The following is a 23405-nucleotide window of genomic DNA, read 5'->3' on the forward strand; positions in this document are numbered from 1 at the left end:
ACATTGACCCTGAAAATATCATAAAAATAGAATCAATAGAAAAATTTTGATAGATTTTTAAAGTTTAAAAATTGAAAAATATTGAGTTTGTAAAGTTCATAACTGTTTTTTAAAAAATAAAAAAAATATTTCTATTGCTTTTAAAACAACTTTATTAGTTTATTTTGGAAGTATAATCCCACTTTTAAAAGAGAAATTAAGAGTTTTTTTTATATTTTATTCGCAGTTTCATGTTAGGGGTGTCAAAAATTCCTACAAAAATTCTGATACACCGCTGCTGCGCTGCGCATTTTAATCCTACCTCGGTGGCCCTTTTAGTCGAAAGGGACGTTTAGATTTGTACACCGGCTGCCATCCCCGTAAACAACCCGGGTGTTTAAGCGATGGCGACCGAGAAACCCGTTTTCTGCTTCATTATATTTTCTTGTTTAATTTTTCTTTCTATAAACGGATCGAAGAATAAGAAAACAGAAACCGCCGTAAGTTTAAAATTTTATACCCTTTTTTTTTTTTTTAATTTTTTAAATATCTTATGTATTATAAAAACAATAACATCTATGTAGTGTTTATTTTTTTTAAATTTATTTTTTAATTATTTTTAAGGCCCAATTTTAGCAGGGTTTACCCGATTGGGTTACATTTATGACCGGAATGAACCGGAAAGGAGCAAAAATTGATTTCATTATGGCTTAAATTAAAATGTAATAAATAATATTTTAATTCGGAATGGTAAACATGAAGTTCGGGTGGCTGTTCTTCGGAAAAGCGACTGCACTGACTGCAGTAGATCAAAATATTTATATATTTTTAAATTAGTAAATATGCAAGTATTATCGACTCATTTCCAAAATGGCGACATTAAGTAGACAGTAATCTGACACGGGAAATTGAAACTAGGTCTAACAAAAAGAAGTTTGTATGTATATAAAAAAAAAAATTGGCGGACCTGTACGAGAGTGCCCACCCCCTAAAAATGTGTCTTGTATACGGTTCTTTTAAGTTTTTTTTCCCGACGATTATCGTAGATTACAGATTTAAGTATCACATTAGCAGAAAAAAACAATAACTTTTAAGAAGGGGGTTCACTTTCTCATTATAACGTTCTACTTCTTTGATACCTGATTTTCTGTCCATTTCTTTACCGACGTGTCACGTGATTATAACGTTATAACGAAAAAGTGAACTCCCTTCTTAAAAGTTTTTTTTTTTTTTTCTGCTAATATGATACTTTTAAGTCAATAATCTATGATAATTGTTGAAAAAAAAAAAAAAAAAAAAGTTTATAAAAACGCGCATTTTTAAAGGGGTGGGCACTCTCGTAGAGGTCCGCCAATTATTTATTTAAAATATATTAGTGATCTTCAAGTTTTGCGAAGTTTTTTTTTTTTTTTTTAGTTTCTGTTGAATGTCCAGAAAAGTGTCTTCTGATGAATGCTTATTTGATATTTTTCAAATTTTAAAATAAGCAAACGTCAACGAAAAACGTCAACGGACTTGGCTGGTTTTTGTTTGTTTTTGTTGTTGTTTTTTCAGAATGGTGTCATTTTTAATAAAAAAAAAAACAAACAAATTTAGTTTGAAATTATTTTTTTAAAGAATGGTTTTATTTTTAATAAAATATGTGATAATAAAAATACATTTTAAAAGGAGTTTACACAAAAATAGTATTTATTTGAACTTTTTCTTTTCAAATAGTATTTTTCATACAATATATGATAATAAAAATATTTTTTTTATTTTATATTGAAATATATTTTTGTACAAGTATTTTTCCACAAAAAATAGTTTACATAAAAATACTTGTAAAAAAACATTCAATATACAAAGAATATATATTCTAAAATACTTTCTGAAATTAAAAAAAAGTTCCAATAAAAACTATTTTATACAAACTACTTCTAAAGTATGTATCTTCTGGTTGCCTGTTTCCCACCTGACTACAACTAAGTCTAACATAAACAAATTCTTGATAAATCGCCCCCTTAAGTAATTCAATTTATCAAACCTCCATTACTAACGATATCTACGATATTATCTCATTGATTACTGTACACGCAATAACCCTTATCCTCGAGTGGCCTCCAGGCCGTGATAAGTGGTAACTCCAATGTTTAAAAAAAAAATTGTTAATGTCTACGACGGCATTTTTTATGGCCGCCAGTGCCCGTCCCGCCCCACCAATCATAATAAAGGTTTTGTTTTACATAATTCAAACTAACCAATCAAATGATTCGAAGGGCATAATTTTGAAATTGAATAATTATTTTTGGTGCTTATGCACTTATGGTCCTGTGCTATATTTTTTTTAATTTTTTTTATGGTATTTTAAAGTTAACTTCAAGTTTTACGGCTAATGCCACTAAATAGGGTTTGTGGATGATATGAGAAAATAAGTCTGTGTAGGAATTAAAAATGTTTATCTTAAACATGATTATATATATTTTTTTACATAGGCATCACCACTTATCAAGGCCAAGAGGCCACTCGAGGATAACGGTTAAAGAGTGTACAGCAGAAATTGGACAATATAGTAATCGTTAGTAATAGAAATTCTGTAAATTTTTTAACTTATATGGAACGCCTCATCAAAAACTTGTTTACGTTAGACTTGAAGACAACCATATTGTAGTCAGCTGGAAAAGCAGAAAAACGGAAGACAGTTTCACAGGCGTGCAGTTCTAAGAAAGAAGCTTTGTTCATGGAATCTACGTTTAGGTTTAGGCACAGATAAAGAGTGGAGAAAATTATTGATAGTGTTTTCTGCTAGACGAGTGTTTCTTGTGAAAGTTTGGCGAAGGGGGACCATAGATTGGAGCTCAGTCGAGCACTTGCCATGAAAATAATGATAAAGTAGAGACAAACTCGCAGCATCTCTTCTGTGAGAAAGAGGTTGCAGGGAAGAGAAAAAGATATCCCCTACGAGGCTACAAAGTCTGTTCTGAACTTTAAGGCAGGATAAGTCCTTTCTAACAGCTCCTGCCCAGATGTGGCAACATCACTCCATCCTTGGACATACCTGGCTCTTATATAGATAGAGAATTGCATCAGCAGTGAAATATCTACTGGATCACTAGAAGGATCCCACCATTTTTCCAGCGGCCTTGGCAACGGATTTAATGTATGTGTTCCATTTAAGATCAGGAGTAAAGGTCAATCCCAGAAGTTTGTCAAAACATGAGGCCTCCCCAAGACGAGAGCCATTCATTTCAATTGATGCCAGATGGGGATCAGAGCATTGATGATGTAAAGATAAAAACTTGGTTTAAGATGCATTAAAAGTAACAAGCCACCTCTTTCCCCATTGTATCACTTGCTCAAGATCAAAAGAGAGAAAACATGAGAAGTCATTTCATGCAAAACGTTAATTTATTTTACCCATTCAAACTCCAAAAACGCACGATTGATTTCGCTTTTCTACATTCTTCATATTTTTGGTTTTTATTATTTTGATGTATTTGTATTTGTTACAAGTCTGTTTTTATTATTTTGATGTATTTGTATTTGTTACGGGTCTGTTTTTATTATTTTGATGTATTTGTATTTGTTACGGGTCTGTTTTTATTATTTTGATGTATTTGTATTTGTTACAGGTCTGTTTTTATTATTTTGATGTATTTGTATTTGTTACGGGTCTGTTTTTATTATTTTGATGTATTTGTATTTGTTACAGGTCTGTTTTTATTATTTTGATGTATTTGTATTTGTTACGGGTCTGTTTTTATTATTTTGATGTATTTGTATTTGTTACGGGTCTGTTTTTATTATTTTGATGTATTTGTATTTGTTACGGGTCTGTTTTTATTATTTTGATGTATTTGTATTTGTTACGGGTCTGTTTTTATTATTTTGATGTATTTTTATTTGTTACGGGTCTGTTTTTATTATTTTGATGTATTTTTATTTGTTACGGGTCTGTTTTTATTATTTTGATGTATTTGTATTTGTTACGGGTCTGTTTTTATTATTTTGATGTATTTGTATTTGTTACGGGTCTGTTTTTATTATTTTGATGTATTTGTATTTGTTACAGGTCTGTTTTTATTATTTTGATGTATTTGTATTTGTTACGGGTCTACGTGTGTCAGTATTAGTCCCGCAAGCTCAAAATAATAAAAATAAAGTGTAAAATGGTATTGCACATTCAAACAAAGATGACTGAGGCGGATGAATAAATTAAATACAAAATTATTTTTTGAAAATTGTAAATAAATGAAAAGATAGATAAAGTTTCTTAATTGAGTCCTCCTGCGACTGAGATAATGAAATGAAGTAGAAAAATGAAAGTTCTTGGTTAGAAATAACCAGTTCTTTTTAGGAAGAAATAACAACATAAAAATCCGTCGCTTACTTTAGCATTTAGCAAAGAGATAGAAAAGCGGAAAAATCCATTTGGGTAAAAAGTCCATCACCATGAGGAGAATTAATTATCAAGTGTGCGCACGTTTAACGTCTCAGGGACAGAGATCGACGTTAATGTCTTCAGCATGCTGCTTGGTGGTTGACTGATTCGTTTGGGCGCAAAAATGCCCTTTTTATAAATCCAAACTGGCTCCACAAACTCTGTCAGAAAAAAAAAATTTTTTTGAAATTTGTTTTCTTCGTAATCCGATTGGATAAAAAAAAAAAAACCATCTTTGTGACATAAGATGCTTTGGACTACGTTCGTGTGAACAGGTAGAGTTTAGTTTATACGCTCACCGAATCTGCGTGGGCATAGAAAGATGATGTGCGCGCAGCTGAAGTAATCTTTATACAGATGTGTGTGTGCGCAACTGAGTTTTACAGTTGGGGCTGTGCGCCATTATTCTGTTTGAGTAGACCTGACGTGATGGCGGCGAGGCTATGATATATTGCTCTATAAGTGTGTGTATTATTTATTTTGTGTGTCACACTTACAGCCGAGTAACTGTTGTTTAATTGTTGTGGACTTCCATTTCTTGTAATAATTAATTTTACCAAGAATTCTTCATAAGTTTTGGTTTTGGTTCCATTATATTGTTCAGATTATAGCTGATGGCACTTAAGTCATTTATTTTTTATCAAGAATTCTTCATAAGTTTTGGTATCGGTTTATAGTTAAAGGAACTTAAGTTTTGGTTTCAATTTCGATTCAAGCTGATGCACCTAAGTAATATGGATATATTTTTTATTTTTGAAATCACAACTTTATAATATGTAATAATTGATAGAACATTAACTCCATGATAATATATACAAAATCTGCAAGAATTAAAATATCATATTTAAGCGTACTTTACGACCAGGCTATGCCTGGCATCCCTACTAGTTTAGATAAATATTTTTGCAGTTTTAATAAAAGAGCTACAATAATATCAGAGCGTCTCCATTTACACTGAACATCTACAGAATGCCAACCTCAATATATTACATATGAATGAGTTCCCCTGTGGAATTTCCACAGGTTCCGCTAGTTATTATTATTAGTAGTAGTAATAGTAATAACGGTAATAGTCTTTTTATTAGTACTTCTTTGTTTTATTATTACCTGTATTACTGTTAAAATTACTATTATGTGTATTTCTCTTACTGTTACTAATATTCGTAGTAACATTGTTAGTATTTTTTTATTTCCTTAGTTACTGCTATTACTATTGCTTTTATTGGTACAGGTTTACTAGTATGAGTTTACTATCGGTATCATCTATATATTAATATGATAGCGCATGTGTTCTTTTGTGTGTCACGTTTTCTGGCAAATTTAATTGGTTGAGATTTCATTCCGGAATACACATTTACGAACGCTTCAGGTGGCATTCAATTAGCATGTTCTCACCGCTATATTTGTTTTTAATTCTATAAAATGTAGGGTTTTATCTTTCTGGTAAATGCAAAAGTTGTTAAGAAATAATTGAGTTATTCCGTAGTAAAAAACGATAACACAAATCTCTTGGCCGGCGGACGCTATAAGTTTTCTAATTTAAAATATTTGGGACAAAAATTGAGCTGTTATTTGTTTTGTTTTTTTGAGGTTTTTTTTTTCATATTTATTTTTTAAATTTTTTATTGTTTGAGAGAGAGAGAGGCACTGATGTTTTCGTTAATTAAAATATTATTGCTACTACTATAACATTTTCACGTAAACAAAAACCAAGATGCCTATCTCTTATGAAACCTTGAACTTCATGAAAAGCCTTGACTTTGCTAACCAAAAAAAAGCGATACGTTATCAGCGAAACGAAACTTGTTTTGCACATAAAATATTTTTATAAAAACATTAAATATATATATATAATTCCTTTTTCTAAAATTATTCTTATTATCACATTGTTTTAACTAAAATAGTTTCATGAAAAACTGTTTTTGGTACATAAAATATTTTTATCTATATATTAATACAATAGCGTGTGTGTTATTTTGTGTGTCACATTTAGTTTTTTTTTCTTCCGATTATCTCTCGTTTAATTATTATGTCTTTCATTTCTTGAAATAAATAATTTTACCAAGAATTCTTTATAAGTTTTGGTTTCAGTTTCGATTATAGCTGAAGGAACTCGAGTGATATATACATACATTCTTTTTTCTTAAGTTTTGGTTTCGATTCAAGGTGATGCACCCAAGCCATATGGATATTTTTTTTATTATTGAAATCACAACTTTATAATATATAAGAATGGATCGAAAATTGAATCTTATAATACTATATACGAAATCTGCATAAATTAAAATATCATATTTAAGCATATTTTATGACGAGGCTGTGCTAGCTTAGATATATACTTTTGCAGTTTTAACAAAGATAATATCAGAGCGTCTCCATTTACGCTGAACATCCACAAAATGCCAACATCAGTATATTACATATGAAAAAGTTCACAGGTCCCGCTAGTTGTTATTATTTGGATTATATTTTTCTCGGTATTACTATTATCATTTACATCATTGTTTATTCTTATTACCAATAATGTTATTACTATAAGTAGCAATAGTAGTAGTATTACAACTTTCGTATTAATATTGCTAACATCACTATCATGTTCATCATTAATTCTAGTTTAGGCTTAGGCATTGAATTTTCGTCACTTACTATGAATTCCCAGGTAAAGCCGGGCCATGGCTCAGCTAGTACAGGGTGGAATGATAAAGTTGTCGCCCTAATGAAATCAACACTACAGCTTTATTTTTAAACTTTTATTGAAAATATCAATGCAGGTAACTTGATTATGTAGTAAAGCTGACATTTATTCAATGTAGTCACCTCAGCCTCAATCACTGACTTGATACAGGTCCAAAACTGGGAGATTCCTTTTCCACAAGTGCCGATGGGAGCTTGGTGAATACTCGGTGGATAGCAGTGATCAGGTTGGCTTTGGTGTTATGAGAGGTTATGTTATTGATGTTCTCGACATATGACCAAACAAAGTAGTCCAGCGGGTTCTGATCAAGGGAGGAGGAGGCCCAGTGAGAGAAGTGTACAAAGTGGTAGCACTCCTTCTGGAGCCAAGCTTGAGTCTCTTTGGACTTGTAGGCCGGCACCGAGTCCTGCTGCCACACGTAGGGTCTGCCAGTGGCCACCTGATTGCACCTGGGGATCACAACACTTTTCAGCACATCCAGGTACACTCTGGTGTTAACTTTCAAGCCGACTTCGAAGATGTGAGGTGGCATGATGTCGCCCTCACTTGAAATCACACCAAAGACTATAACCATGGGTCGTCCAATGCATTGAGCTGTGCCCTCAAGGGTTGAACCATCCGGATTTGCATGTTGAGGGTGCTGTCCTACCATTGGTAGAGAGCATGAGTTGTACAGTGGTGCATCTCTGCTCTCGCTCATTGAACATTGTCCCTTTCAGACATGGTAGAAGATTCTTATCACTTTTGGGATTTGTACACAACTGGCCAACTAATAGATGGTCTGCAACAAAAAAAGAAGACTGGTTTTGTCAAACGGAAATGGAATCCTGTTGCCTTTTCTAGGGTTACAATTTTATTGTTCCACCCTGTAAAAAGACAGTTCAATAGGATTTGTCAATATTGAACCATGTTGTAGTCAGTTGGTAAGTAGCTCCATGGTATAGTATTCTACAGATGGGTAGTTTTTGGAAAGAAACTTTACCTATGGAATTACATTTAGTTTTAGGTACACAAAGAAATGAAATTTGTTTAGTGGTTGTAGCTAGTTTTTACTATGAGTGTTTTACAGAAGGAACCAGAGAGTGGAGCTCATTGAGCACCTAGCATTAAAATAAGTCTAGAGTAGAGAAAGACTAGCAACATTATTTCTGTGAAAAAGAAGCTGATAACATTGTGTCCAAGATGGGTATATTTGCTAATGATAAGGCCTATGACAACAGCATATACTTTTCATTGTTTTGACTCTTGAGTATATATCCGACACAGTTAGACACAGTTAATCAATCAAGAACCTCATCACTATATAAAAAGCATATAAGATATTAACAGATACACTCTTGAGTCAAAACAATGAAAAGAATATGCTGTTGTCATAGCCATACTAATGATACAACGCTCTATAACATGCACGAGAAAAGAACTAATGTACACAAATCTAAGACAATGGCAAAATCATTAGAAAATGACTTCCAGAATGCAGTGAAATATAGTTGTAAATGGATTATAATATTTAATGTTAATAAGACTAAGCTGCTCTCCTTTAACAATTATAAGACGCCTCTCCAACCACCGATATCCATGACAAATAACACCCTACCTGAGAATTCTTCCTTCAAACTCCTCGGCTTGACATTCACAGACAATATGAACTGGAACAAATACATTGAGGACATTGCAAAGGCTGCTGCAAAGAAGGTGGGTTCCCTCTATCGTGTTAAAAGACTACTCACACCTGTGAATATCCTGTACCTCTACAAAGCCGCCTTTCGCCCATGTATAGAGTATTCTTGCTACATCTCAGCTGATGCATCTACCATGTCTCTCCCTCTTAGATAGGGTCCAAAAAAGAGCTTGAGATCTAATAGATCCCACTTTGTCAACTGAGCTCCAACCTGTCCCTTCGCCACAATGTTGTATCTTAATGAAATGTGCTTTGATGAACTCGTTGCACTTGTGCCATTCCTTGATATCCCCGACAAACCCACTTTGCAACAAAATCGCACCTCTTCACTGTTGAAGCTTAACTGCCAGAAAGCTTTATACTCTAATAGTTTCTGCTCTCAAACTGCTAGACTTTAAAATTTCCTTCCTGCTACCTGCTTCCCTGACTTTAGAAGTTTAAATGTAACGTAAACCAACATTTTGTTAATCTTTCCTAGGCATGGTCCCAAATAATAGTCTCTTACGTCTAAGTGATAATATGCCTTGTTAGGAGTGAACGCAAGTTTAAAAAAAAAAAAAAGGGAGGGGGGAGGATATTTCCCACTAGATTTCAAAGTCAGTTTAGTAATTTGTCAAAGTGAGAAAGAGTGTTCTGAGCAGCACCCCACCCCCCCACCCCAGAAGTGGGAACTGTACTCCATCTTAGGACAACCTTTGTTGATTATTAAACACAACACCAGCATCTGTGGGATTAATGAGTTCAGTTTTATTCTCACATAATCTGTAATTCCTTCAGTATTTGTCAATGATGATGTTCAGTGCCAACCAATGAGAAAAGTCCTAAAACCTCCACCTTATGCCTACATACACATACATAGCCTTGAGCCCCTGGAGGGACTGAAACAATTCACAACTTTGTAAATGCTTTTTCAAGGTGATGGTGCTTGCCCCATGTTCAACCTTCCCAGAAGGTATATACAGTGCCTAGCCTTCCCAAATGGTCACCCATCTGGTACTGGCCAGACTCAACATTGCTTAACTTCGGTGATCTAGCTAGAACCGGTGTATCAACGTGATTGTGCTGTACCCACCTGATGTCTGCTCCTGTATATTGGTTTCCTTTACTTGTGATTCGGTTGTCTTCCCTTTTATTTCCATTAGGATAAGCTGGTTTCTTCTGTAGAGTTGTCTAATAATCACACATTGACAAAAGCGGCATACACACATGATGTCTACTGATATCCCCTCACACTGTTAGGTGCATACGGACACGAACAGAAAACAAATGTTCAGACGTTTTTAATAATCTTCCTGGAAAACATAAAAAATATGTAAAATTATACGTGTTATTTTTATATTGATACTGAATGGTCCATTGCTCTTTGTCAAAATAGAATGGAAATCAAACCTATTGGATGAACTGGAATTTACAACTTTGTACAATTTTCATTTTTTATATTAATATATAAGTGAGTTCACACAAAATCTCTCTGCCAAATGGCAAAGAAAACCATTGTTTTTAAAAACTTAAATGTGTGCATGCGCACTCGTTTTGTCGTAATGGAATGTATCATTGAGTATTGATTACATTATTTTATTATTGATTACATTACATGTGTTGCTAGTAAACAAGACCGTGTACATCTACATTGTGCCGTGTTGTCGATAGGGTAATTATGAAGTCTGCACACATAGTGGTTTGGACAGTATTTCAATGTTTACTTTTTTTATTGATTTCTTTGTTTCATTTATTTTTAGAAAATCTCAGAGTTTATTGAAAATGAAAGGACGCGGATTCACAACAAGGAACCCTCTAACTGTAACTTGAATTCGCCAACCATCAAGACAATCACTAATTTACGGCTTTTAGAGCCTCAGGTAAGTTTTTGGTTCATAATCTTATTTTAGCTGGTTTCTTCTATAGAACTCTCTAATAATCACACCCTGACAAAAGCGGTATACACATGTGATGCCTACTGACATCACTAAGATGTACTCTGACACTGTTACGTGCATATGGACACTGACAATAAAACTCTCCACATAACGTCCTTCTTATTTCCACTTTTTCATCAGAATCAGTCGGTCAGATTGCTATGGTGATGTGTCAGTCAAAGTTTTCATTTTCTTTTATTTCTACCATTGTCTTATTCTTCTCGATAACAACTTTCGTTAACATTAATAAAGAAACGTTGACAAATGGAATTGGCCACAATGGAAGGCAGTAATTACTGAGGGTACAGTAAGAAGACTCAGCATTCCTATCCTGTCATGGTTAACTACCTGAAGAAAGCCAGAAGAATAGTTGGTCAAAACGTTGTGAAACAACAACTATAAAGATGAGGATAACAATCTACAAATAAATAAATAAATAAACAAATTACTCATCTCAAAGGATTCCAATAAAAAAAACATAAGGTACAGACTCAATGATGAAAGACCAGATAAGAATGAAAACTTGGATTTATAAAACTAAAAAATCCAACCTTGATCCAGAGACCCATGGTGCAGTGGATAGAGGCATTGAATCTCTACGGTTCCAGGTGAGCATTGTCTGATGATAGCAGTTTCAATCCTACCTGAAGCAGGTCAGAGATCAAAACGCGGTGAGACAACAACAACTATGGAAGGCAGTAATTACTGAGGATACAGTTATAAGACTCGGCATTGCTATCCTGTCACAGTTAACCACCTGAAGAAGACCAGAAGAATAGTTGGCCAAAATGTGGTGAAACAACAATGAAGATGAGGATAACAGTCTGCAAAAAAATAAATAAATGTAATTGAGTTTTTAAAACTTCTTTGTGGTGTTATTCTTCATGTGAAGAGACAAGCAAGCACTGCTACAATTGTGGAAGTCCTCTATATAGATAAAGAATTGAAATTTCAGCAATTCCCATCCTAGGTAATGAAAGGACATGCCGCTTTGCTTCCTTGATCCCAACCAAGCACCAAGTGAACGCAATCTGTGCAGCATGTCTCCTGCTCACAGTCAACACGTAAAAACCTACTGGAATTAAATACACTTCCCAATGTGTGAATTGCCGGGACATCTTACCTGCATCAATTCTCAACTCTTTTGAAACAAATCATTTTGATATCAAAATTTCCCAAATTAATTTTTACCTTTGTTTTCTTTTCTATTAAAAATACTATTCATGACCTATCAGATCACTCATAAATATTGACCTGGCACCACCAAAACGCTCAGCAACCTATACCCTTCACACAAAGAGATCATGCTCCCTGCACACAAAAACAATGGACAGCAAGAAAAAAAAAACATGCTAATATGCAGAACATTTTAATTGCTCATCCATCCCTGTGTTTTTTCTATAACAACTTTTCTTTTTTTTTTTTACTAAAGCAACTCTTATAAACTCACCCACAATATCAAGATTATTTACCAAATTACCCTTAAATAAAATCAAAAATATTTTATATCAACGGTAAAAGAAAAACAAGTGCATACTTTTCAAATTCTACTCCAAATTCATAAATTGGCTTTGCGGAAAAAAAACATTTCACCAATTATATTGTAGCAAACTTGGTGGAACGATAGTGAACTTGCAAAGTTGTGTGTGTCGTAAGTCATGCCTGCCTCCCTGCTCTCTCTCTCTGTCTCTCCTTCTCCCTTTTCATCACTCTCCACTCTCCTACTATTGCTATTCCATCTCATCTTGGAAGATCTCTTTGTCCCCTTCTCCCTTTTTTTCTTTTCACTGTCAGTAAGTAACACCTGACACCCCTTCCCTCTATTATCTTCTCTTTCGCTGCTACTGCTACTATGACAGCCTCTGGCTTTATTGCTCTCTTTCTGTTTATCACATATTTAAACCCTCTTTTCCACTTTTCACAAAGCAAAAATAGAAAAGAACAAAAATATTATTAAAACGGGAAAAAATGTTGTGACTAAACGAAATGATTGTGAAAAGTTTAAAAAGAAGAAAAAAGCACATCACTTACTTTCACATGATTTTTTTGTCTGCGTTTTTTTTTTTCGTTTTCTTTACTCCTTTCTCTCTCGATCGCCTTTTTTTTTTCACTATTTTTATGCATGTTTATGCACACTTTCTCTCTGTATTATTTTTCTCTGAATATATTTCTTGCTGGTCGTGACACCATTTGTGAAACATTTTTAAGTCTACTTTTTCTTTCTTTTTCACATTACTCTCTTGTGTTAGATCTTTTTTCTGTCTTTTTTTTCTCAAGTTTTTTTCACTTGTAGGGTCGATCCTTTAACCACTACCACCAATTATGACACCGTGTGGCCCCACTAACAAGTTGCCAATCCCAATAGTGTGTGTCATGGAATTCTCCTTTCATTTTCTGTCATTTTGGTTGTATCGTCTTTTACACACTGATGACTGTCGCAAGTAGCACACAAGCTCATAAGTATAAAAATAAAATCAAACAAGCGAACCAATAAGAAAACACTGATTCCAATGCTTTACACATATGTCGGTTGATCTCTGAGTGTGTGTGATCATTGCCTTTCTACACGCTAATCCACATACATGGCCATGTCAGTTTATCTCCCCGTCTCCTCTGAGTCATGATCCGTCTTCAATTTCATCCAGCTCTCAACTCATCAAGCGTCCAATTGTTCTACTGTTGTAAAGTGTCTAACTCGCTACTGTTATGAAACTTCATAAAACTCCTTGTCAATCCCAAAGTACATGCAAACCAAATCTAAATATATCTACAGATTCATTATTTGATTTCTCTGTTAGTCACCACCACACCCTGACCGACAGTCCCATGTTAAGTTTATTTTGTCTACCTTCCTACTGTCTACTAAGAAACCCTATTCCCTATTTCTTTTGTTATATTTCTTTTCCTCTTCTACTTCCTAGCACTTAGGAGTGAGGGGCACCTGTAGTATCACACTGCGACATGCCAGCAGAAGAAATGCCTGAAAATTTTTATTTTTTTATTTTTAATGCCAAGTACTCAGACAGTATTGGGGATATGTGAACAATTGATCCCAAGCATCTTCACCCGCTAAATGTATCCCATATAATTAACAACACTTGGCTGCTGTGACACCGGGAGAGACAAATGGTGTTTCTTATGATCCATGATCCTGGTTGTAGCACGAATAGTGGTGTAGGTGTTGGCTCTAAGAGATAACCGAGAGGTTGAATCTTTTACAGATCAGGATCTGATCACATTCTTCAATTGAAGATTAAGATAGAAAATAATTATATTCTGCAGTTTTTGAAAAAAGGTGGACACAAGTAGCGAGCTTGTGTGTACACAGAAGGGTCAAGTGTGAGTACATGTTCTCTGCCTGAGCATGGCACACGCAGTTCCTTTTGGTTCTGTCGAATCCCAGCCCTTTGTGTAAGTTTCTAGTCTCTTAGCTAGTCTAGTGAATGAACCCTCCTCTTCCCTTCCAATAGGAAGCTTCTAAGATGCTCACTCCCCTCTTTTTCAAACCCTGGCATCTTACAAATTTCATTTATCTTGGAAGGACATCATCCACTCTTCAACCCCCCCCCCCCACCACCACCACTTAGAAATTGGCCTAGTTGTTTTCAGTTCAAAACAAACCAGAAAACAGTCTATTATAACCCGGATATAAGAGACCCCGAATGTAAGAAAATCAGATATAAGAGATTTTCTCTGGTCTCAAATTAGAGCCTGTATTAATGTACAGGCTAACCCGGATATAAGTATAACCCGGATATGAGTTGTAGGGTCTGGATAAGAAATATATTATATCCGGGTTACACTATATTAAACAGTGTATTATTTAGAAAGAGTTGGGAAGGTCTAACCATATTTTGTATTCTTTGTTTTTTTTCCCCACTCCACGATTTTCTCCAATGAAATTGTATATATATATATTTATATATTTTCAATAAAATTTTTTTGAACAATTTGTGAAATTTTAAGTAGGATGGTCCCCTGGAGTAAATGTGGTATTTTGGTGATTGATGATTCTAGTTATGTTAATGAATAGCCTTGCACCTTATTTGTTAAAAATATCAATTTTTTTATATTTTGTCCAAATAAATATTTCAAAGTGTAATAGCTGTTCTGCACAACATTGGCGCTATTTGATACCAGAAGATTATGTAATTATCTCCCTTGAAAAAATTTAAAAATAATGACAGACATACAAACATACAGAGAAAGTATATTATAAATAGATTAGTGTGAACACTCTTGAAGCATTTTTTCCCTGTCATTTTAATGGAAAGTGTCCACCAATATATCTATCTACGAGACATAAACATTCATTAAGTGAAAAAAAAAACATCAGTTTTTGTACTTCATAAAGCTATTAATTTTGATCGCATTTCATGAATTCCTGTGCTGTGTAATCCTGATTTTATTTTACAGAATGAAAACACCACGTTATGTCATCTGAAGTTCCTGGAAACAAACCCGACGGAAGGTTTTGTATGGTCATCTCTCGGCCATCTCTACAGTCAAAAAAGTTTGTCGCTGGCCAGTCAAGCAAACTTCTGTTTCAAACAGGCTGCAAGAATTTCTGGTAAAACTCCACTGGCCGTAAGTGAATGGCACTTCATTGGACCTTTTATTATTGGGAAAATGGAACTCGATGGAGATCCACTAGAAGCGTTTGGAGGAATCCAAAATGTATCGCTGTATCGTCTGAACAAGAAGGTAATGTTCTTGCAAATGAATCTTAGATAAATAGAAATTTTTTCTGTCTGTCAGAGTTTTTTTTTTTAATTTTTTTATAGATGTAATAAATACGTTGCAGAATTTATTTCATTTCAGAATATTACAGATGTTAACTATTTTTAGAAATGGAGAATACAGAGTGGAATGATAAAATTGTTGCTCTAGAATAAAATGACACGATTCCATTTCCGTTTGATGAAAACCGTTTTTCTTTTTGTTGCAGACCATCTACTAGTTAGCCAGTTGTGTACAAACCCTAAGAGCGATTATGAACCTTCTATCATGTCTGAAAGTGACACAGTGTTTAACGAGCAAGATCAGAGATGCACCACTGTACAACTCGTGCTCTTTACCAATCCAACTTATGATAGCAGGACCATTGCCAGCACCCTCAAAATGCATCGTTGCATTGCCACGAATAACAGGGACGTGTCCAGAGTGATAAAAACAAAGTTTCCGGCCATAGTTATGGTCTTTGGTGTGGTTTCAAGTGAGGGCTACATCATGCCACCTCACATTTTGTTGACTGCATAAAAGTCAACATCAAAGTGTACCTGGATGTGCTTAAGAGTGTGGGGATTCCCTGGTGCAATCAGGTGGCCGCTGACAGATCCTGGGTGTGGCAGCAGGACTCAGCACCAACTCACAAGTCCAAAACTACACATCTAAAGAAAGAAAAGGTTTAAGGCTCCCAAAATTTCATACTAAAATTGTCCACTGGAACTTGTGGCATAATGGATAAAATGCTGAGTAATAATCAGTTCTAAGTAACGATTTTCTGGATGTTAAAGATTTAATCCTCAGTGCAAATGGTATATTAGGAATGTTAGTTATATGTTTAGTCTAATCAAGACATTAAAAAATTTAAATATTGAAAATATATATATATTGTACGTACCCGTTATGGAATAAAGTTATCATAAAAATATTTCACTTAATTTGATCAAGTAGTTTTTTTTTTACAGAGGAAAATCAAATTTTAATGAGATTGATCATATCCTGCCATCTTTCTTATTTCGCGAACGAGAAAGAGGCTGCCTTTTAAACAAAACAAACGAGAAAGAGGCTGCCTTTTAAACAAAACAAAACAAAAACAATGAATAAACAAAGGACACAATGAAAAAGGGATTAAAAAAGGGCATAGAAACTCTGTAAAATGTGAAAAAAAACTAAAACATTTATCTAGGTATTTTTTCTGCCTATGTTTCAAAATAATTTTATCAAATTTTGACAAACTTAAAGCGGTGATGGTGTTATCTCCCTTGGTGCGCTCTTCCTTGTTTGTGAAATAGGCAAGATGGTAGAATATGATCAATCTAATTAAAATTTGATTTTACTCTGTAAAAAAAAAAAAAAAAAAAACTAGATCAAATTAAGTGAAATTTTTTTTTATGAGAATTTAATTCCATAACGGGTACGTACAATATAATGTGATAAGTGGTGTCACAAAAGGTGAACCAACCTGCCGGTGTTACATGTAGAAGATGCAGCACCTGCTGAGATCCATCTCCTATGGAAAGAGAACTCGTTGCGGGTGCCAAAAGGTCACTAAAGTTAAGCAACGATGAGCATGAACAGGACCAGATGGGTGACCATTTTGTAAAGGCTAGGCGCTGTATGTACCATATGGAATCGTAGAAATTTCCAGGTTAGTATCCAGGGGCGCATTTAACTTGCTGGGGGAGATGCACCCTTGAATCAAGACGGAAAGCAACATGGAAACTACCGTCATTACTTGTCTCCCCAAGATTACCATGGCTCTACAATTTGGAGAGCCGTGGTCACCGACACTGTTAAAACAGCAGAGCCACTGCTGCTGCTATATTAATGCTCTATTTATGATATCAAGCATCCTTTTATCAAGACAGAATTTAATCTAATATATGTATATATATATATATATATATATATATATATATATATATATATATATAAATCCAAGCTTGTGATACTTAAAAGTAGGAACTAATGAACTCAACGAGGTTGTTAAATAGTGCTCGATAACAAGAGCAAAATATTTTTTATTTATTTATTCGAAGGTAAACTGTTATATTTGATCATTTTTTTTTTTTTTTTTGAACAGCTCACTTTTTTCTTTTTTCTTTAGTATCGAATGGTTCAGGGTCGCCTGACAAAGTCTCATTGACCAAAACAGATGGCTGTTTGTAGCGACTAAATGTAACTGTTTACCTTTGAATAAATGATAAAAATATGTGTGTGTGTGTGTGTGTTCAAAATGGTAATAAAGATTTACTGTTTTTTTTAATCAATTTCATTGATTGGATTTTATTATGTAACTATATTTTCAACCATGGGTATCACTTTCAATATCCTTTTTTACACTTTTCAAACATAAGTTTTCAATTTTTTGCACTAACAAGCAATTATATAGCAAGTCTGTATTTGTTATTTTCCTATGAAAGAAAAAAAAGCTGAATTTTTGAAACTGCATGACATAAATAATAGTTTCTATGTTCTATTCCTTGGTTTTTAACAATAAATTTTTTAAATGTCAATTTGCATAATTTAATTCACCTTACATTATATATATATATATATATATATATATATATATATATATATATATATATATATATATATATATATATAATTTCCTTCAAGTTCTGTCATGTATGGCTGTTGAATTTGTGGTAAAATAATTTTATTTGTTTGTAGGTTAGATATTATTCGGAAATGGTTCCTGGAGGTGAGGTAAAATGGAAAGTCTATCGTCATCTTGGAGAGTTCCTGATCCGTATATCTCCGAATTTAGACTGGAATGACCTTGTTGGCTCTTTGGGATCAATGGGTATTACCGAATGGCAGGGATGGGCTATTGGTGAGATCGCAACAAATGAAAAAGAGCAGACCGTTATCATTCAATGCCATGGAATAACAACAATCTACATCGATCAAGTGCCTGTTGTGGGTGATGTCTACCATAGAGATCACATCATGGTCAGCGTGTCGCTCTCCAGAGGTATCCATGTGCTTTATGCAAAAATAAGAGCAAAAGTCAATGCCAATTTTAAATGCGTCTTCAAAACTGTCAGCACTAACTTTGACGTTTTCTCTCCGACAATGGTCCCTGATCTTGTTGAGGGTTACCTCTTTAGTAACTACATCAGTCTACCAATTGCTAACTTCCATGGCTCAAAATGGCTTAAGAACATTGGTGTTACCCTTGTGAGTCAGTCTTATGGACAACCTGTATCTCTTGAAGTGATGGACAAGCGAAACATTGCTCCCGGTCAGATTCTACCAATCGTGATACGTATTGACTCAGCAGCTGAGCAGTTGACCAGTGGATGCTATGCCAATGGAATTGATCTCATTTTGGAAATTTCTACCTCGGAAGGTCAGATGGAAGCAGCTCCAATCAATCTTCGGTGTCGAAAGCTTGACCAAACGTTTCTCTTTTCTTTTATTGACCACGATGGATCTGTTCAGCAAGGAGCGGCTATTGCACCAATTGGTGATTGTCCTGCCAACATTTGCCCTGTACTTCTTACTCTTCATGGAACTTCAGTTTTGGCTCAGAATCAGGCGGACAGCTACAAAAGAATGGTCGGACATGAATATGTGTTTGGTTTGGAAGGAATGTGGCTTTTGGCTCCAACAAGGTTTTGTTATTTCTATTTTTTAAACTTTTTTTTTTCTCTTTTCTACTTTTTATTAATTTATTAAAATCTTTTTTATATTTTTTCTTTATAATTTCCTCTTCAAATTTTTCTTTGTTTTGCTTCATATTTTTCTTATTTTGTTTATCATATTTTCTTTTTCTTTTTTCTTCTTTTCCTTTTCTCGTTTTTTCTTTTTACTTTTCACTTTCTTTTTTTGTTTTATTTTTCTCTTTTTTTTTCTTTTTTTCTTGTTTCAGTTTCTGTACCAAAATTTAAGAGTCTAATTTACCTTCCTAGCTGCGAGGGGGGTGGGTGCTTTCCATGCTTTCTCAATGAATAATAATGAAATGACACAATAGTGTTGCCAAAAATTGAACAGGACAAGTTATGACTACAATCCACACTGATAACCAATCTCTCTAACTCTTTCATATATATATATATATATATATATATATATATATATATATATATACACATACATACATATACACACACACACACACACACACACACACACACACACACACATTTAAAAACAATGGGCAGAAAACTCTCTAGAGCCCTTCCAACTATCATTTCAGCAGAAGAAATTAATAGCATAATTCAAAATAATATCAACAAAAATAAAGAACACTGGGATTAATGCAAAGTGCCAGAACTGATTAAAATAAATCATTTCATTAAACATTTGTTTAAATATAATAACAATTGGCACTGCATATCAGGGGTCAAAGTTCCCCAAATAGATTTAATGCCTTTATGCACTTTTTCTTCTAGCACAAGGAAGGTTTGTGTGGGTTTATCCAGCATTTGGTTGAAAATCCATGCTGTGCCAGTAAGTAAAAAAATAAATTGTTCTGGCTTGAGGTACAACATAAATCATTTTAGCATTTTGTAATCTGTCTCATTATTTATTTTAATCTATCTTGGCACTTCAGTTTCCCGCAGTGTTGTTTATTCTCGTCAATATTATTTTCAATTATACTATTGATTTCTCCCGATGAAATGATAATTGAAAGAGTGCTATAGAGTTTTATGCCCATTGTTTTTAAATATAGTATTTATAAATTTTGTACATCAAAACATATATTTTATTAACTGCTATGCACTAGTTGGCATACTTCCTTTTCTTCTTTTCCTTTAGATTAAGCCTCCAATAATCCCTTTTTTGTATTCCCTTTTTTTATGAAGTTATTTTTTTTTTATTTATTTTTTTAATTTCAGGTTTTTATTTCATATGCTTTCATTTTTAATTTTTTCTTTTTTTCTTTTTTACTCCTTATTTTGTTATTGAAATTTTTCTAATACTCTCAGCTCCTTCCCCTTTCATTGTATTTCCTCCCTAACTTTTCCATTTCTCATCTAAAATGTATTTAAAATCAGTGTTATCTGTTTTGCCCATACTCTTATATAATGCTGATTTTATTTTTTTCTCTTCTGATGAGAAGCATTTAGTTATGAAATGACATGGCCTAAAGAGGTTCTCCCACCCCCTTGTTTTCTGTTCACTTATTGTAATCGTCTTTAACCTTACTGACATGATAATGTAATAAAGTTCTTATGTAACTTTAATCTTTATCTCCTTATCTTTTCTTACACACACACGCACACACCTCTCTCTCTCTCTCTCTCTGTCTATATATATATATAGAGACGAATATTGGCTGAAGAGAGCTTGATAAGGATACCTTAAACGGGCCTTATTATCGGGCTTGAAACCAACGGTACCAATGATCTGTCTCAACTAACAACTTTCTGTACACAAAATATAAATATATATATATATATATTTACTATAATAATTATTAAATACCTACAGGCACTAGTGTTTTATCCTTTCGGGAATCATTAGTGCAGGGTGTCATGATTAACACCGGTCAATAGATTCAAACCCGGCAACAGAAGCCATCTCTGGCTTCATTAGAAAGGACCTAATCCATTCTGCCACCGTTAACCATGAGAAATACTGTTGAAATTTAAACATTTATTTCTTAAATGTTTTTTAACGTCTGTCAGAGTGATCTAATCATTATATAATGATCTGCGCATAAGAGCTAAATTGACTGATTTTCAACTGAAAGTGCTCAACGATAAGAAACAAGTTTCTTAAAGGGGCTGATATAATAAATATATATATACATATATATATTTGTATATTTGTATATATATATATTTGTATATTTTGGCAGCAAGTTATTATTCAGGCATGTCTGATTAAACATGAAAGAGTTATTCTTTTTTCCGGTTTTTCTGGATATCTTTTCCATTCGGTGAGCAGTCTTTTTATTTCGGCTGGCATGTTGTATAAAATGGCACCCAAAAGTTTTTGTTCAGCCATATTCTTCTCACATGCTTTCTATTGGTGCATCCGATTATCATCAGGCGTGATTGTTGTTGTTGTTGTTATCGTTTTCTTTCATCCTGCACCCACCTTTTTATAACCAATAATAAAAAAAGAAAACTATAAATGTACTAAGCCTCAAAGGAAAAGAAAATGATAACAACAATCGCTCTTGATGATAATCGGATGCACCGATAGAAAGTGCTTGAATAGAATGTGGCTGAACAACAATTTTTGGGTGCTATTTTATACAACATGCCAGCTGAAATAAAAAAGACCGCTCGGCGAATGGAAAAAATAAATATATATATATATATATATATATATATATGAAAATAATGGAAATAGTATTCCGACAAAATAGAGAAAATAAAAAGGAACAAACCGTATTATGTGTTCATCAACGTTTTGTCTTTATTTCGAGACTTCCTCTGGATGAATGAGATCAGGAACCAAAAAATATACCAGTACAAAATATTTGAAAATGTTTCACGTATACAGTGTGACGCAGTTCTATTTCAGAGATATTGTATTATTGGTGTGTGTAGGTAAAAGAATAATAATACAATAATACAATAATCTATAACACACTAAGCAAACTAAAAATCCCTATCGTACAAACCACATCACTAACCATAAGACATATATTAAAAACCACGAAACATCTCTATAACAAACCAGTTTCCGATGGAGGTATATATACTATTCCTTGCTATAATTGCCATCATAAATACGTTGGTGAAACTCAGCGTAAATTGGAAAAAAGGCTCAATGAACACAAAAGAGATATAAAAAATAGCAATTCTCTAAGTGCATTATTCTCTCATTCATTCCAACATAACCACACCTTTGACTTTAAACAAGCAAAAGTAGTTAAATTTATTTCAAATAAACAGCGCCGGAGACTTCTTGAATCTGCGCTTATCGCAATTTCAAGCACTATTAAACAACGTGGAGGTTTCTATAACATAGCGCCATTAATAAGTAAACTGTTATTAAAAGAACATTATTTAACTGTGGACACAGGTTAACTTTCTCACACCATTCAAACACCCCCTGTAATAATTAACACATAATTTCAATCAATAAATTACATAAAAAACACTCATTTCATTTCTGTTACAAACTTATATTTGAATTTCAACAGATATATCTTTTTTCCAATAAGAATATAAACTTGCGTTCATAGTTTTAAAATTAAATTAACGACTATATGACATCACTAAAATTTCCTTCTCTTTAACAGCGCCAGCCCCCCCCTCCTTTTTGAATTTCCAACATCATTTTTCCGTTTCTCTGAAATAGAACTGCGTCACACTGTGCACGTGAAACATTTTCAAATATTTTGTACTGGTATATTTTTTGGTTTCTTAATCTCATTCATTCAGAGGAAGTCTCGAAATAAAGACGAAACATTGATGAACACATAATACGGTTTGTTCCTTTTTATTTTCTCTCTCTCTCTCTCTCTCTCTCTCTCTCTCTCTATATATATATATATATATATATATATATATATTAGTTGTATCTACCTGGTATTGCTAAGTATGTAGTAAAGTCATTTTAGTTTATAATTTCTATTTTTCATTTAATCTCATAAATCCCTCCCATCACCTAACTTTTATTCTAAAAAATAGTATATCTTAAAAATGAATATTCCACAGCAAAATAAATATTAGTTGACTTTGACTTAAATTGTATTTAAACTATACTTTTAAAAAAGCTTGGTATATATTGGAATATATTTTTAACAAGGGAATCATCGCTTATCAAGGGCCAGAAACCACTCAAGGATAAGGGTTAATAAGTGAACACCATGATAAATGGAAATTGGGTAGGAATTGATTATTCACGAGGATAGCTCAACAAGAATTTGTTTGTGTTAGATTTCAAAACAACCATGTAATAATCAGCTGGGAAGCAGCCTCATAGTATTGTCTCCCATGAACGAGCAGCACTAGGAAAAAATTTTGCTCATGGAATTTTTGTTTAGTTTTAAGTATAAATAAAGAACCAGGGAAA

General features: G+C 33.5%; 1 protein-coding gene across 1 annotated transcript in view; it reads left to right on the forward strand.

Annotated features, from left to right (window-relative positions):
• Positions 1-298: 298 nt before the first annotated feature.
• Positions 299-23405, forward strand: part of LOC145256212 (uncharacterized) — a 68341-nt gene continuing 45234 nt past the window's right edge. The window contains exons 1-4 of the mRNA XM_080114828.1: positions 299-479; positions 10515-10634; positions 15108-15395; positions 18093-19039. Coding sequence (XP_079970954.1) covers positions 384-479; positions 10515-10634; positions 15108-15395; positions 18093-19039 — 1451 coding nt within the window. The 5' untranslated portion in view covers positions 299-383. The remainder of the gene's footprint in view (positions 480-10514; positions 10635-15107; positions 15396-18092; positions 19040-23405) is intronic.

The sequence above is a fragment of the Euprymna scolopes genome, chromosome 32 (assembly GCF_053919585.1).
Source record: "Euprymna scolopes isolate OS-2025 chromosome 32, ASM5391958v1, whole genome shotgun sequence".
Lineage (NCBI taxonomy): Eukaryota > Metazoa > Mollusca > Cephalopoda > Sepiida > Sepiolidae > Euprymna > Euprymna scolopes.